Source organism: Cataglyphis hispanica, chromosome 21, assembly GCF_021464435.1.
Source record: "Cataglyphis hispanica isolate Lineage 1 chromosome 21, ULB_Chis1_1.0, whole genome shotgun sequence".
NCBI classification, from domain to species: domain Eukaryota; kingdom Metazoa; phylum Arthropoda; class Insecta; order Hymenoptera; family Formicidae; genus Cataglyphis; species Cataglyphis hispanica.
This window is the reverse complement of record NC_065974.1, coordinates 3,236,588-3,254,439: the sequence shown is the minus strand read 5'-3', so window position 1 is coordinate 3,254,439 and position 17,852 is coordinate 3,236,588. Positions and strand designations below refer to the sequence as shown.

General features: G+C 34.3%; 2 protein-coding genes across 7 annotated transcripts in view; one reads left to right on the top strand and one right to left on the bottom strand.

The window, feature by feature from the left end:
- Window positions 1-17,852, bottom strand: part of LOC126857299 (fibrous sheath CABYR-binding protein-like) — a 171,593-nt gene that overhangs the window by 36,750 nt on the left and 116,991 nt on the right. The window lies entirely within an intron of this gene.
- The window catches only part of LOC126857297 (serine-rich adhesin for platelets), a 61,231-nt gene that overhangs the window by 18,350 nt on the left and 25,029 nt on the right, over window positions 1-17,852 (top strand). For 5 of the 6 annotated variants that reach the window (XM_050606571.1, XM_050606572.1, XM_050606575.1 and 2 more), the window contains exons 3-6: window positions 8,782-8,963; window positions 9,853-10,086; window positions 15,622-15,971; window positions 17,353-17,628. In XM_050606571.1, coding sequence (XP_050462528.1) covers window positions 8,784-8,963; window positions 9,853-10,086; window positions 15,622-15,971; window positions 17,353-17,628 — 1,040 coding nt within the window. In that variant the 5' untranslated portion in view covers window positions 8,782-8,783. Of the gene's footprint in view, window positions 1-3,368; window positions 3,672-8,781; window positions 8,964-9,852; window positions 10,087-15,621; window positions 15,972-17,352; window positions 17,629-17,852 lie in introns of those variants that run through there. The other variant, XM_050606577.1, reaches the window with a different exon arrangement.

Here is a 17,852-nt window from a genome sequence, read left to right as displayed (position 1 = left end):
AAAACGGATTTTATTTCTCTTGTTTATTTTTTTTCAGCAATCTTTTTTAAAATTTTATTATATTTTTGTCGTATATATCTAGAATCTTCCTTCCCCATTATTATATTTGTCATTTATACATCTACCTATTACCGAAAAGTTTATATATACATTGCAAATTAGTTGAGTAATGGCATCGTTAGTGAACTTTCGAGAAGTTAAACATACAATAGAACTCTCATGTATTTTTCAACTTGCTCGAAATAGCAATCTCGAAATTGCGATATTGTAAGGCGCGCCTATTGAATTACTAATTAAATTAATGTTAATTCTGAAATTATGGAGTTGCGATTTTCGAGTTGACTTTCGACGAAAATTCAACTTCGCGACGGATGGATAATAAAGGCAGAGCATCTAGAAAGTTTCGCGGGAATCTAATTATTGGGGACGAACCCGCAGTAAACACGAAATACTTCAAGTACTCCACGCCACTAACACGGTACGTGTACCGCACGCTGAAAAACGCGGACATTACGGATCACGGGGGTAATTAGGATCAGTATACCGGGAGAGTAGTTTACTTGTTAAGAAAAACCAAAAGTTCTGCATTGAGATAAAATAACGGGATTGGGGAGAGAGAGAGGGGAGGGGAGGGAGTGGGACAAAAACACTTCACGTCATTGGCAAGCCACGGGAAGCGCAAAATCGTAGCTTGATGAGGAAGTTAAAGAACAGCAAATGGAAGTAAAAAAAGTCAGCGATAAATCAACAATTCCACGTGCTCGTTTTATCGTCCATCATTCTCTGCGACGGATTCTGGATATTCAGATTAAATTGAAAGTGATAAATCGCGCGCGATAAAATGACGTTTAATAGATAACGTAATAAATAATACGCGCGAGACTTTGGATCTAAAATGCCGCCGCTGAAAAAGATAAGCATAAATATATAATTGCTGTTGCATAATTTTATAAAATCTCGAGATTTGCAGGTATGTATAGGTGAAAATGCATTGTGGAAAAGTTCATTATATATAGGAGGCAATAAGAAAGAAGATTTAGAGAGAGCGCAGGACTGTCTGAGGCGTCGCGGAATTCACCGCGAGCGGCGAGTTTTCAATGCGAAAAGGTTGAGAAAAAACTTTGAGAATCAGCCAACGGATCCATGATGAATATGAAAACGGAATGTGTTAAAAACTTCATAGTCTCGACTTCACCCGTCCTAACTTCGTCTCCTTTGATAAACGCGAATTTTTAACTTCACTCGTATCAGTACGCTTCTAACTCATATGAACTTTATTACGTTAGAAGCGCTGCCAGGCTTTGGCTTTCGTGCAAACTATAAGAAATTTCATCTACTTTACGCGCATCCCTAAAGTGATATTTTTCATCCCTTAACTCTGTAAAAAGTCCTTTCTTTCTCGACTCATCTCGTCTAAATTAAGTTGAAATAAGAATTTATACGCACATATTGTCATATCATTTTTTTTCTTCATAAGATAATATACGAAAATCTATAGAGAAATTTTTTAAATGTAATTCCATTTAATGGAAACAATTTAATTTTGAATAGAAACAGCGAATATGCAAAGCCTCATCTAGCATAGATGAGGAACGTCGGAGCCAAGTGAAGTCGAGATTGCAATCGGAAAATCTATTTTCCTAGGGATACGGGCCAGGGAGAACGGAGATGCGAGAGAGATGGATGCTTTTAGGACGGACATAAAGCGTTAAATGCATCGCGAGACCGGGATCGTCTTCACGTGAGGAGTGGCACCTTCTGGCGCACAAAATTGTAGTTATCGAGCATTAAATTCGCGAAGGAGGCGAGCTTATGGCGGACTTATAAACCGCCCGGATAATTTCGCCTGTAGAAAACTATCTTGCCAGCGTGAGAAAAGCTCTGGTCGATAAACCGTTCCGGGGCGGTTACTATTCTAAGATCGCGTTGAAAATAAGCGGTGCTGGATAACGCGCGGGGGCTAAATATAACCGCGGACATCTCTCACGGTAGTCGACCGCTATTTCACGCACCAACATGCATTTCGACGATCTTATATCTTCCCTTTTCTCGGAGTCGACAGTTCAACGCGTATAACATATGAAACGTGGGCTGTTTACCTTCTTAAATACTTGACAAAAAATTAAGCTCCATTTAAATTTTATTCCATCAACTTTAAGATCGATTCTTTTTTAAAAAAAAAAAAAAAAAACGAGCTTTATATTGCGCGCAAAATCGTACAATTATCCGACAATTTATTTCTTCGCGTTAGATTTGTATGACAGAATAAAAGTATTTGTTATTGCATTTTTTTTATTTAATGTGATAATTTGTGGTTGCAAGATTTAGGCGAAATATCTCACAAAGACTTTTCTAATATTTAGGAAAAGCTTATTTGGAAATGAAAAGGAAGGGACACGATATCCGATGTTGCTGAATGTTTTCTGTCAATGGAGTTTCCTGCGTGCACGATCCGATAATATCGTTCAATCCGCCGTGCGTATACAAATGGGAAACAACCCCACCGAAAGTCCCATTTCCTATCGATGTTTTTTTCGTTTTTCGAGCTCGGCGGCCGATTATTTGGATTAGATGTTGATACGGACCTCGAAATTGAAGGGAAAAAAAGCGACGGATAATAGAAGAAAATATATTTACGAGCAAATATATAAACGAGCAATATTCGATTGTTAGCAATTTCTGTCACATACATGGCTATATATTTATATCGGTTAATAAGAAAAAAAATATATATATATATATATATATATATATATATATATATATATATATAATACGCTTGTCGATGCCACTTGGCGCAATTGGCCATTTGGCTCAATATTGTTCGCTGTAGTTATTAAAGCTGGCTGTGCCAGCAGATTCAATAGGAATTCCCGTTGATCCACGCCGACAAGAGAGAGAATGCATATTAATGTTGACATTAAACAGGAACGATTATTAAACGGCCCTCGTTACGCATATCGTGTCATTCCGTTTCTATAAAACAGATAATTGGAAATCGACTATCGAATTCATTATTCCATGCTTTGGGGAGAGAGAAAGAGGGGACAACTCCGCTTCGCTAATTATTATAACATCAATATTAAATCTGAGAGACCTGAGAAATCTGAAGACTGAGAGAAGCGTCGTTCAATCATTTTGCGAAAAATGCGAATTTTGTTGGGAGAGGATAAGCTTATGTGAAATATTCCGACTGCGATCAATGAATCTTCGTTCTATGTATTTTGTGTGCTTTCCTACCGAAGATCTTGTTCGCCGAAAACGAACCGCCGGAAATCGAAGGTCCTCTCGGCTAAGTATAGAACGGGCCGCGCGAGCATAAGTCTGGCCGGTGACGTCGAGAAGTGTCAGTATACTTGATCTCGCGTGGACCGACCGATTCCAGAAGCGCGACGATCCAGAACGCTAACGTGTCAATAAGGTGTCGCGATAGCCGCCAAGTAGCCTTTTGTTGTGATGAGTGCCAAATAATTTTAAACATCTTATTGTTGTCAATCGTGACACGTGGATGAATGATATATAATAACGCCTCGTGCGAGAGCTTGAATCGTAGATCGAAGCTGCGATCAGTCTTCGACGCATCAACGAAGATTCGCCGACGAGAGTGGTGTCGTCAATATCACAACGCAAAAGTGTATCTTGCTCGTGCTTTAACGGACAGATTCGACTGGGTATTTAAATTTTATTTAATTTCTTATTAGTTTGTTTGCAAAAATTTTTTCATAAGATATTAATCTCTCTTTTGCGTATCATCAAGTATAAGAGAAAGATTTTCTTCTCAATCGAGGGTGATGAAGTTTATTTTTAACTCCAATAATTTTTAAAACTGTGAAATTTTATTAAAAATTTTTTACATCAATCAAAAATGCGATGGCAGTATCTGTCTGATAATATAAATTGACGCGAGTTTTTAATCATGAAAACTAATTGATATATTTCTGATCTCGAAAGCATCTCAGTGTCGGAAGTACATTAATGCAGTGGATATTAACGAACGCGTACTCTTTCCCCATTTTGGTTGCAAAATACAGAGTTATGCTTAGTGTTCTCAATGTCACTGTCTGCCCGAATGAAATTAGGGAGATTTATCTTTCTCCTCGTGTACATCGGCCAGCGCGTTTGGGGTTACGAGACATTAGTCGCGCACAAATTACATGCTGTGCACCGCGGAGAAATTATTCGACATGCATGTCGCTTTATAAGCAATTTAGGATTCGGTTGATTAGACGCAGGTGCATCGCAATGATCCAGCAATCATTCAGGATTTGGATCGGTCATTAGGCAATCAAATTTAGGGGCGTAATACGTGACCACGTATCGATAATTTAAGATTACAGGATTACACACATATTAATTTAGCACATCTGCATGTGTGAAAAAAAAAACTGTCAATATTCCAGAGAGATCACTAATGTAGAATTTAATCTTATCTTTGCACACGCTCTATATATATATTGCGTTAAACTCTAAACTAATTTAAACCAAGTATTATTTAATAATAAAAATAATATTAACAAATCTTTAATTTTATTAGCAACTCTATTAATAATTATTTAGCAGTTACTATCTGCGTGCTATTAACTTTTCCTGAATTTTAATGTAATTAACAATACATACACAATGTAATTATGCAAATTGATAAAAGCACGTTATAAAGATAGAATTAAAATTGAACGCACGAGGTGCAAAATAGCAACGCGCTGCACTTTCGAGCAAGCATTTCGAGATAATAAATAATGAATCTAGATTTCCGCGAAATCTTGGTTTTCAATTACGCCGTACACGTACATCTCGCGAAATGCATTAGACGAGGAGAGACGCTCCCAAATACTCAGCTTTCGTGAAATAACGCCCACAATTTCTGCCTCTCGCGGACAAAGGAAAAAGCTGAATCATTCGCGACGTTGTTTATTTTCCTCCACGAGAATAATGATGCGCCCACGTGCACCGCATTTCGCGAGCGCATGACACTCGGACTTTCCGAATTCTCATTATGCGACGCGTACATTGCGCTTCAAACGTGGACGAAAAATTCATTCATAAATATATATATATATATATATATATATATATATATATATATATATATTTGTGCATTATTAAAAATTGATATCGCATTTATATATTGTATATATAATTCAGTTAACATTTTTTTTGTCTACATACATTTTATATGTATATCTATATGTTTTAACAAATTCCTTGAATGTGCAATTTTTTTTATTACTTTGTTTCATTTACAAAAATAATTATATAAATGATTTCCTATTTTATTATTCGCCGGCTCATTATTAAGACTGTCAAAAAATAAAATTATGCTTTTTGCACATTTGCTGGGATATGACAGAGTTGCCATGGTTTAATGATTGAAATCAGAATAAGAATAATAACAATAATATAACAACGATAAAGAATTCCTCTAAAGTCACGCGTGTAATCCGTTATCGTTACTGATAAAGAATTTTGCAGACAGATTTTTCATTACTAATGGCATTCTCCAATGAAAATCGGACTTGATCGCTCGCCCTGGACCATCCTTTGAAAGACTGGAAAATCCCCGTGATCCACCATGAAATATGATCACACAATTAAAGCGTGTGGTGAAACGGGGACTTAAATAACGTAGGCGCGGGCATCTCCCCGGGCGGGCTTTCGAGTGAAGTTTCGAGGCTCACAGTCAAAGTGTCAGAATTAGCATCCCGTTTCATTCTCATGGCAACGCCCATGAAAGTTGTTAATACAATCGTTGCTCACTGCCTGTTGCACCCCCTCCCCTCTCACCTTCCTCACCCCCGAACGCACATGCGGAGAGAGAAAGGCGGAGAGCTTGCTTTAAGATCCAACAAGTGGTTCGTCTAACAGTAACAATGCTTCCTAATGTACTAGCTTTTGCCATTGTGTCGGTTCGGAAGTGCGATCGGTCCTCGACGTGGCGACCTTCCACGTCAGCAACGTCAGAAGCGCCGAGAAACTTGCGAAAGCCAAAACGAATTTGGCTCGGCTTCTACGTAGGTACGTAGCCGCTTAGAACAATCTCTTTGAATGTTCCGCGTGTGATATTGACGCGGGCGTGTGTCATTTAAATTTATCCGAGACTTTGTGCTCGTCGCAATTATTTTCATGTTCTCTATTTAACCGATCTCAATGGAGTGCCATTAGGATTTATTACATTTTTTATTTATTCTTAATTCGATTTAATTGTGAAATACGTGTTTAAGGAGCCGCGAATAATTAATAATACATAGGCAAATTTAATTTAGAACACGAAATCTATGCAAAAAAGTGCCAGTTTTGAAGAAGTTATTCTACAAAATATATATATATGTTTATTTAACTTTGAAAGATATAACTCTTTGGAGTTTAGTGTAAAGACAATAATAATATAAATTTTAATAAAATTGTATATATATATATATAGTTATAAATATTGGAAATTTGACAAAACAATAAATGTAATTATATACTAGAAATCTAGAAGCTCACAAAATTCTTCGTTTTCATAATGCCTTGAAACATTAATAAAAATCCATGATTTTTATTAGCTAGAATCCGGATGTACTAATTTAGTGACGTATAAACGTTTGCGTTGGCATCATCATCGAGATGAGAAACTGCCGGATGCTTTGCGAGAAGGTCGAATCTGAAATAAACCGGTGTCTCATGGAATTAGAATCGACATTGATTGAGTATCTCCGAACAGTAGAAAAAGAAATAATATGGGCCTCGCGAGTTTTTATAGAATTCTCAGATTTTTTTATGCGCATCACGTTTATAAAGTTTTAAAACTGAATCAACTGAATTGATTTTTCTTTATTGCAAATTAACAAAATTGATCAATGAAATAAATTTTATGCAGAAATAATTATATAAATAATATAAATTATAAATTGTATAAAAAATTAAAGAATCCAATAAATTTTTAAGAAATGCAAATTTAATATTTTTCTTTAAAAAAGAAAAAGGAGAAAGAAATTAAATTATCACAACGTAAGAAGAAAAAAAAAGTACAATAAAAAAAAAAAGAATTATACAAAAGAATAGAAAAAGAATAAATTATCAGAATTATTTTTAATTTATCTGGAAAACAATTTTAATTTAATTGAATTTTATTTAAAAAATATTATAATTAAATTTTACATCAGATATGGAATGTGGTATTGCAAATAAAATTTTTATTAAATTTTTGTTTTACGCTAAATAAAATGTGCGTTTAATGTTAATCGGGATTATCTCGTATATTACGCGCCTCGCGTACAAGCGCGATAATTAATTCGTGGATTGCATGAGTAATCATCCACTCATTAGCGACGTTCAAATAATTATTACGGTTGCCGCGGTTTTCAATCTCTAACGCAACTCGTTTCAATATAAACGTTGTAACAATACTGCAATATATCAGGATCTAATACTATTAAGCACGGCGATTACATTTCACGAAACTATCTCTGCAATGAACACGTTTTAACAATTAGTTAAAATAATATTTTATTTTAAATCTAAATGTTCTACAACACGATTTATGAAATTTTCATTCATTCAAGGAATATTATGAAAAATATTCTATTATAAAAAATATTTATATAAAATATTTATATAAATTTATAGGAGAAGCTTATGTATATATATATATATAAAATTTATATAAATATTTATATATATAAGATTATAATTTTTACTTGCATTTTCCGCGATATCAAAAAGTATTATGCTAAGAGAAGTGTATTCAAAGCAAGTAATCGAGAAAGATGTGAATAAGATTACTTCAGTAATATATTTGGTTCTGTATAGTTTAATCGCGATAAAAAACTTCAGCATAATTTGCGTTGCGACAAGTTTTCAGAGTTGCCCTCTAAGTTCACCTATAACTTATAACCAAATTTATGCTGATGATACATCGTGCCTTAAAATAGAGGTTCAACGACTCCACGAAGTTCTTGACATTGTCTTGGCACTCATCATATATGTATATTACACTGGTCACTGGGTTTTTTTTTTTTATAATACAAAGGTTGAACAGATTTCTTCGCGATTTAATTATAAAAGACGTGTACACAATCTCTAATTAATTATTTTATAAATACAGACTAAACTTTGTTATTTAGAAAATAATTTAACTAATAACATTCAAAATGTATTAAAAATATTAAATATAAATATATTATTTGCATTTCTTCTTTCTCTTTCTGTTACAAATTGCATTGCCGAGAATTCTATGAACATATAAATATCGATTCAGTCATATAATTGTTGCAAGAACAAACAACCACATAAGTAAACACCAACAGCTGTTTACTTAATCACTTAACATCTTGGCTAGTTAAATAAAATTTTGGCAGTATTTTGAAACGATGATCGAGTCGACGTATTAGTATAATCTATTTCTTAACTATGAGAAATTAGAATTTTGCAAGATATCGAAACGCATTCAAAGAGAATATATCCCGTGTTTTTGCAATATAAATATACAATATAATAAATATAATAAATATTTAAATATATTTAAAGATATTTTTGGCCTTAAAACTGAAACGTAAGAAAAAAGAATATAAATTTATGCTTTTATATAATATTTTTTCTTAAATAATATTTTTATTAAATATGTTTATATATTGGATGTGTTATGACGTACAAGAATATATATATATATATATATATATATATATATATATATATATATATAAACTGTACGCTTTATATGAAGGTTGAATAAGGCAGATGAGGTTTTTGCTCTCTTTCATGTAAAGCAGACAAGATCGAGAATAAGTCTTCTTCTTTTTACAGGCATGGAGCAGTTCGAGCAGCTGCTGACCTGCGCGATATGCCTGGACCGGTATAGAAACCCGAAGCTCTTGCCATGTCAACACAGCTTTTGCATGGAGCCGTGCATGGACGGCCTCGTCGATTACGTTCGTCGACAGGTCAAGTGTCCAGAATGCCGTGCCGAACATCGTATACCATACCAGGTAAGAGCCACTGATTTTTATACAATATACATTACAACATCAATGTTGTAAGTATTGAAAATATTTTTTAAATAAAGAAAATAATTATTTAAAGCGTCCGCGATTAGATTAAATATATTATACACAAAATGAAATTAAATTATAGATGCATATTTAGCTCCTCGCGGTTTCGCAAAATTTATATGGAACACATTTGAGCAAGCTGTTGCGGAGCGTTTGTCGCGAAACGACGCGGTTCTCCGACTTATTATACGTCGCCTTATCGCGTTTATGTCTTTAATATATTTACGGTACAATAATAATGGATAATAATGCGAATCGGAGAAAAGTCTGTGTGTGTGTGTCAATTTGCCGCACAAGTTAAATGTTTCTTCTATGCACGACAGCATATGCGACGTTTGCGTGCGAGAGCTCATCTTTATTCAACGATGAATCCAAACGCGAGAGGACACTCATTGAACCGAGTGTACTCTCACGTTTCAAACTCATGTTGTCTTCCGACTGTTCGACCGGTTTGTTTTTCCGGAATAATCGAATGTGTTTACGCAGAAATTCAACGATGTTCTCGCGTAGCATAACAAAATTATGCAATTATATTTTTATAAGAAATAGAAAAATTTTAAAAATCATGTTCGTTTCATATAGATGATTTTCTTTTTTTTTTTTTTAATTACGTATTTAACAACTTGATGTTCTATAATAATAATAATGACTTATTTACTGACGTATAAACGGTAAATTTCGATTCGGATAATGTTACTAAAGGAATGTCACGGGCACATTGTATAATTAATTCGCGCCATTACGCCGATCCTAGTCCATTAATAAGCGGCGTGCTCGGTACATTGGAAGATTAATCGAAGCAATGATACATCTCTGCTATTTATAGGGCGTGCAAGCTTTTCCGACCAACGTAACACTACAACGATTCCTGGAATTGCATATCGAGATCACTGGGGAGCTACCGGACCCGACCAGCGGTCAGACCATGGAACGCTGCGGTGTTTGCTCGGAGAAGAGTTACTGCGCACTGTGCGTTCACTGCGAGAAGAAATGCTGTCCCGAGTGCAAGGACGCGCACATGGATATCCTGAGACGCGAAATTGCACGCATCAATTCCCAGGTATGGCGCTAAACGTCTTTCACGCAATCACGAAATGTCTAAGAAATCATTAAAATCAAGAGAGATCTCAAAAATAGCCATGAACAAATAAATTCGAGCTGCAATTTGACAAAAACGTGAATTAGGTAAGTTGATAATGATGAGAAGATAAGAGAGAGATAATTAATTGCTTAACATTTATCGGAAATATTTACCGATATTCCAATACACCACGTGAATCATTATTAAAGTACTTTACGACCGCGAAGTGAAATGAATCACTTCTAATATCTCCTTTCATTGTTATACAATTTATCGATATCGATCAACTTCTCCTATCTTATATTCGAAAAGCATTTGGAAGCTATGAGAAATTTTGCTATACCGTGAAAACTAATTAACCGGTTGCATAACTAATTTTCCCTTTGGCTTGTTGAGTAGACGTTAGCTCTGTTGTGTTACGGTATCCGGTATTGGGGTGTACTTTAAATTCGTTACGTTTCACCCTTCAGCGACGGAAAATTTATTGCCGCGAAACTTCGCGCATCGCAATTAACCGTGTACGATAGGATAGGAAACAAGATTGTGACCTAGATTTTTCGTTTTCTACAAACGACCGTGCAATATAAAACTGTTAGTTAAATCTATCGATAATATAACACAGATATCAATTAAACACGAAACAAAATCGCGGGTCCACGATTAAATAAAAAAATTCATCAAGCTTTTAATCCAGCAATTTGTCTCAAAATCACAAAGATTTCAATCTCTTATCGTTATCAGAGATATCTTGAGATATCAAGATTCAAAATATTATAGAGTTGAGAAATCATTTTGTACAAATAATTTTAAGATGCAAGGCTCAAAGGATTTGAATGAGATTATAAAACAATAATTTCTTTTTAGAAATAATGATTTTATTAAATGTGCGAAGAAAGTTGCAACTGTTACTTACGTTTGATTTTATCAAGAACTTTATTTACGTCAAGAATTATACGAGATAGATGTGTTAGATTGCATGGATCGGGCAAGATGACGTTCAGAATCGTGCAAATTTGTCGTGTCTCTAGAAATGCCTCGATGAATCACGTCTATTTTCAGTGACGGAATAAACTACGAGGCGTCGTCTTTGAGACAGTCCAGAGACACCCTGATCGCGTATCGACAAGCGGAATATTGCGCGTACAAGGATTGCACAGATTTCAACCATCAAAGTTGCGAAAACGCGAAACCGTTTATCAAAGTCATCTTCTCACTGTGCCCCAGAAAATGTGCACATCTAAAATATAGGCTCGATTTTCCCATTCAGTTGGAAATAGATTGCTGATTATATTTTATTTCACCAATCTTTTGATTTAGAAGCGTATAAAGATCGATAAAGTATTACAGATAATGCGTTATTATAAAAAAAGTGTATTCACGTTGAAGCAACTTTTTATACATTACAAATTAAATATATATGCATATATAATAAATAAATATATATATATATATATATATATATATATATATATATTGATAGAATTTTAATTGTGTAAAAATTTTATTTTATTTTTTTTTCTAGAAACTCTCTTTTCTCTCTCTCTCTCTCTCTCTCTCTATATATATATATATATATATATATATATATATATATATATATATATTTAATATTGAAAATTGTACGTATTTATATATTGCATAGTTAAGTTCTTTCTAAAGAAAGATTGACTGCAAATAAGCCACGTAAAAATGCGTAAATAAAAGGCAAAAAATATTTACCCTTTTTGATTAGATTAATTTATTTACTCTGCAGAGAAAAAAGGGGAATATAAAAATATTTTCTACTTTTTATGTACATAAATCGTTCATTTTCGGTTCTTGTATATTTTCCATGATTTAATTAAGTTAATGAGCAAATTCCAGCGCTGTGAAAAATTTTTTGAAGGTAGCTAATAAATCAACGCTTGGGGCGGCATTGGAAATTTTACCGGCTCTAATTAATTAGTTAACAACGTACTTTTCCGTGTCGCGACGCTTTCACCTATACAATCTGTATAATACGCCAATTATCCTATGGATTGCACTTGAAAATTTATGCGGTAAAATAAGTGTACCACTTTAGGATGGCCTTAATTAATTTTAATTACCCTCGATTTAACAGATAGCATATATACACGTCTCGTGAAAATGCGCATGCTTTATGAGAGCATAAAAGGCGATAAAGAATAATTATTTCCGAACGTATGTGGAGAAAGAACAAATTGGACCACATTTATTTCGCAAAATAGTGTGTAAAATAATTCTCTTTTACAATGTTTGTTTTATCTATTTCAATAGTGTATCTGATTTAATTAATTTAAAAAAAAACAGACTCACTCAATGTTCCATTTACGGTATGACACTTTGTAAAATTGCGTTTACGTTCAATACATTGGAAAACAGATATTTTTAGCTGTTTTATTCTATGCCGCGTACAATGTAGAGTATTCTCTGTGTGCGTGTTTTTTTCATATAAAATAATATTTCTTCTAAAGCTGTGCTGTTCTAAAATTCATTTATCGCGTGTGATTTAAGCCATTAATACAATTTTTATCCTACACGCTGGAAAATTTCGTTGATTATCGCGGCACGAGAGCAACAAATACTTTCGCACACGTGTTCATCTGGCGCGTGCACAATATATCCTGTCTAAAAATATTTGATTTGTTTATTTTAATTGCTCGCGATTTAACCGATTTATACAATTTCAACGCTACGCACGACAGGCTGCAAAATCACGCTTGAAAATAACGTCTCTCTGCGTTTCGCGAAGCGTAAAAGCGGTTTCTCGCGGAATAAACGATAAAATCACCGACGCAACTCGACTTTGCCGCATAAAAAATTATGATGCTAACGCATCAAGATGTTCGGTGAAATGTGTGTCCCTTGCACTTTTCTCGAACTTTTAGTATAATAATAAAACGGATTATTTTAATTCTTAAAATTCATTACGTAGTAAATCAGACAGAATTTTACTCATGATTATTGCACACATGATAATGCAATAAAAAAAATGTATAAAACAATATACAATTTATACAAACATTTTTGGGCATTTTTTTCACCGCACAACGAAATTGAACATATGATACAATGTATAATAAATAGCGTAAAATGTATGAGCGTATACATACATATATAATAAGAAGGCAAATATGAATTCTCATGATTTAAATATTTTTATAATATAATCATATTTTGTTTATATATATATATATATATATATATATATATATATATATAATATGTTTGTTTACTTGTTATATTTGTTTGTGCTTATTATGACAAGCGTTTCTATTTTAGGTTTATCACTTACTGTAACTATACGTACAACTGCACATGTTTTTAACGTGACATTAATTTTCTTGAAAAATATGGCTGTTTGAGAAAAAAATATTGATTATACTTTACCTCTTTAGGCGGCGCTACATTACGTTGAAATTCGCCATCGACATTTCCGGCTGGGTCGTAACTACACACGAGATAAACCTTTCCATTCCAACCGGTGACAATACCAATACCCATCAATTTCGTATCTTTCCATACCAATTGTGTGAAATTACGCACATATTTCACATTCCTCGGTCGTGGTGCGTCGTAATTGTAATACCTGTTCTCTTGATACCTGCACAACAAAGCAGTAAATAAATCGATTAAGAAGAGATGCAAAAAGAGAAGATGCGTGTGACTGAACGTTTTTAATTATAAAATTAAATTATTTTATTTTGAAGGAAAATGTATTGTATTAATTTTAAAAAATATAGAGAAAATAATCTCATAAATTATTAAATTGTATAAAAAATTATAATTTTTATGAAATTCGAGTTGGAGATTATAATTATAAGAGATTCTTTCTGTTTTTTTTATTTTTTCATTTTTTTTTTTTATTAATGTACAAATTTGTCATAATAATTGACTTAAATTTTGTTTATACACGATATTACACTGGCATAACAGATTATTGATTATTATTATAAATATTCTGATCTCTGTATCAGCTACGTAGTATGTTCTTTTACATTACTTTTCATCTACATGTCAATATCTGTTGCGCAAATTTCTTACCAATATTGCACCGGCTCTTCGGGAAGCATTCTCCAATGCGGATGTCTGACGTATACATTTTCGCCGTACGGTATATAAGCTTCCTTGAACGCTCCTCTATTTTTCGATAAACTCTTCGCCAACTGCTGAGCGCGCTTGTTCAACTATACAATTTTAAACATCTATATAGATGGTACATATTACTTAAGATATAACAAATCGTCTTTTTTTGCACACACAACGTTATTTATTATAAAATTATGCAATGACACATAATTAAATTTGAAAAAAAAAATGACATATAGCTAAATTTGAAATAAGATACGGTTTTGATAAAATTTTCAAACAGATAATTTGTAGCAGAGATAAAAAGTGATATCTTACCTTTTCATCTATTTGTAACGGCGGCGAATCGTGAATGGCTCGATATTGATTGTGTATCTTTAAGATATCTTCTATAAATTTAGATGGGTCTTCTCTGTACATAGAACAAATCTTTTCCGAGCCATAGATAGTCTCCATTTTTTTGATGTTTTAAATCTGATTGTAACGAATATTATACTTTGAGTTTTTCCATTTCCAGCACATGATTTGTTGATGACAAAATTAATGAAAGGTTTAAACAAAAAATTAAATTAGTTATGCATTGATATTTTAGGTTACATGATGATTATCGACACGAAATAAATCCTCGAGTCGAAACAATCGCAAAACACTATGACATTCAACATATATTTGACTGTGGCTAGCTTGCGCTAATAATCTTCCTTTAAATTTTAATTTTAAAAGAATCTCTTTCTCTGTATTTTAATTAATTTATATCGGGATGCAAATTCATTTTCTTAAATAAATTATTGGCATGATTACATTTGAATTATATATATATATATATATATATATATATATATATATATATATATATATGAAAATATGCTTTCGCGTGCCGAGTCTGAAACTGATGTGAAACTGCCAGAAGCTTCAGAACCGGAGCCTTGCTCTATGATATTTATATGCCCAGACCTCTCTCTTATTGCTTACATTAGGTACGCTGCGTGTTCATTCAGGCCTCTATATCTGAGACTGGGGCAATTATAACATAACTGTAATAAAACCTAAATATAATCGTCGACGGATTTGCTTACTCCTAAGTCCAAAACCAGAGAAATTTCAATTTATTGACCTTTCATGTATGAATTCCAAAAGTTTAGCAATAGCAATAAAAAATAATATATCCAAACATATGTAAGATATCATGTATATTATGCACTATTATTTTAATTTCCTCTTCCGTCCGATATTTCTAAGTGATTACAAATTTACATTAATAATGCATTAAATTTACATTAATAATAGCGATAATTGAACGCGTTCACCCACGCCCGTCATGGCCATTTGCATAATCAATATTGCAATTGCGGCACGACAGCTCGTAGGCTTAGCGCGGAATTGCATCTCCGACTTGTCAAATCTCGACAATCTGTGTGTTGTCAGGTGCGCAGGGGTTTACACAGGCTGCAGGACGCGCTGGCCTTAGTGGAGAAAAACACTCTGGGCCTGCAAACGAACTGCGCCTCGGTCGCCGAGGAGGTGGACGAGATTTATCGGAGACTGAGCAAGGCTTTGAAAGACCGCACGGAATATCTGCGTAACGAGGTCGATCGATACCTCGGCACCGAGCTCAGAGGCCTGATTCAGCTCAAAGAGAATCTCGAATTGGAAATCGCGAATATCCAGAGCAACTGCGATCTGGCGGAGGCGCACATAAACGAGAATGTACCGTGGGACGACGCCGAGCTGCTGGACACAAAGGAGCTCTTCCTGCGCACGGTGGAGTTTATCAGGTTTGTCGCCCCGTAATCTCTCCCTTTTTTTTTTCAACGCCCGCTCGTTAAACCCACGGTCGTAGAAGATCCCCCTGCGCTCTCTCTCTCTCTCTCTCCCACCATCCGCGGCGTATCCTTGTACGATTTATTATCGGCTATCTATTCCGCGCGGACCGGAAAGAAATCGTTAAATCAAACGATCCCGTCCCCCGCGAGCTATTTTACTTTAATTTCGGATCCTGTCCAAGTGACGTTTCTCTCATCGATTCAATCTACTTTGACGGACTTAATGCAGTCTACGAAAGTCACCACAGCTGTCATTCTTGGAACGCAATTATTTGTCGGTGGATTGTTTAAATAAAAGCATTATAATTTCTATGTTTACGTATTATCGAGCGAAATTTATTTATCATAATCAAATATCTTTTATAAAATTTTTTCTCTAAAATTTTGTCTATAAAATTGTTTTCTATAAAATTTGATTACACTGAAAAATTAATAACTTATTTACTACCATCTCTCCTTCTTCAAGTATATTCGGCGACAGAGTATATACTACAAAATCATTAGATCGCGCAATATATGTCGATACCCTCAAGTGAAAAGGTTGATCGTAATTCGAACATTGTCGATATTCTATCGATGCATTGCTATTAGCATCAGCCACGTAAATTCCTGCGGAGATTTGTGTTAATAGCATTGTGAGCACAATGGAAATCCAGCGTTAGTTTCGTAATGTAATTATCCACACGCGCTATTATTATGAAACATATAACGTGTCCGCCGTAAATTAACAAAATCTGCCGTAAATTACAGACGCAAATCGTTACTCATAAAAAAATTATACCTTCATTAACTCAAGTGAAATAATCGTGTTAAGTAAATGACAAGGTATCGAAGGGCACATATTCCAATTGCGTGAAAATGGCTGCACACTCGCCATCACATAATACGCTTCATTAGTAATTAACATGTCGAATTAATGTCATGATTAATATTAAAAGCTCGCATTTCTACATCCGTAGAAATTTCATATATGCTAAATAGGGAAGGACATAAAGTTGCACGTAATCCTTTCTGGAAGTGCATTATTTAAATGGAATTGCTCGCGCTGTCGTAACTCTAGTTCAACCCAGTAGAGGCATCCGATATCAAATAATGTCGTTAATAATACGCAGATTTTTTAAGCCATCGATGCGTAAAAATAAACAAGTGTCAGGTCGAAAATAATCGCACGTTAAAATAAATCATGCTCGATATTGAAAAAAAGATTAATACATTTTTTAGGCGAAAGGATATAACGTATATTTATTGTACTCTTTTGTACAGCGAAAGAATCCTTACAATTACTTTAATGAATAATTTACGACGAATGAAGATGAGAGATTGTTTATTTCAGGAATTTCGAATACGAGGCGGGGGATTACAGCCGGCGAGTCCGCTTCGTGATGGCGCACGATCCGAATCAGCTTGTCCTTCACGTGGCGGGTTATGGCGAATTGAACATTAAACCGGAAAGCGGAAGCGGCGGATTGCTAGGGAGCTCGAGCAGTTTAGCCCCACCCGGAGGTTCGCCTGGCCTCATGAGGAGCAAAAGCGATCACCGTCTCGCTTCGCAGTACAGGCAGCAAGAGGAGGAACGGCTGGCCAGGAATCGATACGTTCCCGAATACGAGTAACTATTGCTTGCTTTTACGTCTTTTATCCTGGATACTCGCGTATCCGGGTATTATTTGTCGTAATCGCGATTGCGTTTCCAATTGCTTTTCTCAAATTGTTATCGTAAGCTGTTTGCTTGTTGCGGTGATAAACCAAACATTATATGTGTATTATATTTGTAATGTATATATTTTTTTGATAGTAATTTATATAGTATATTTTTTTATTTATTATATTTTG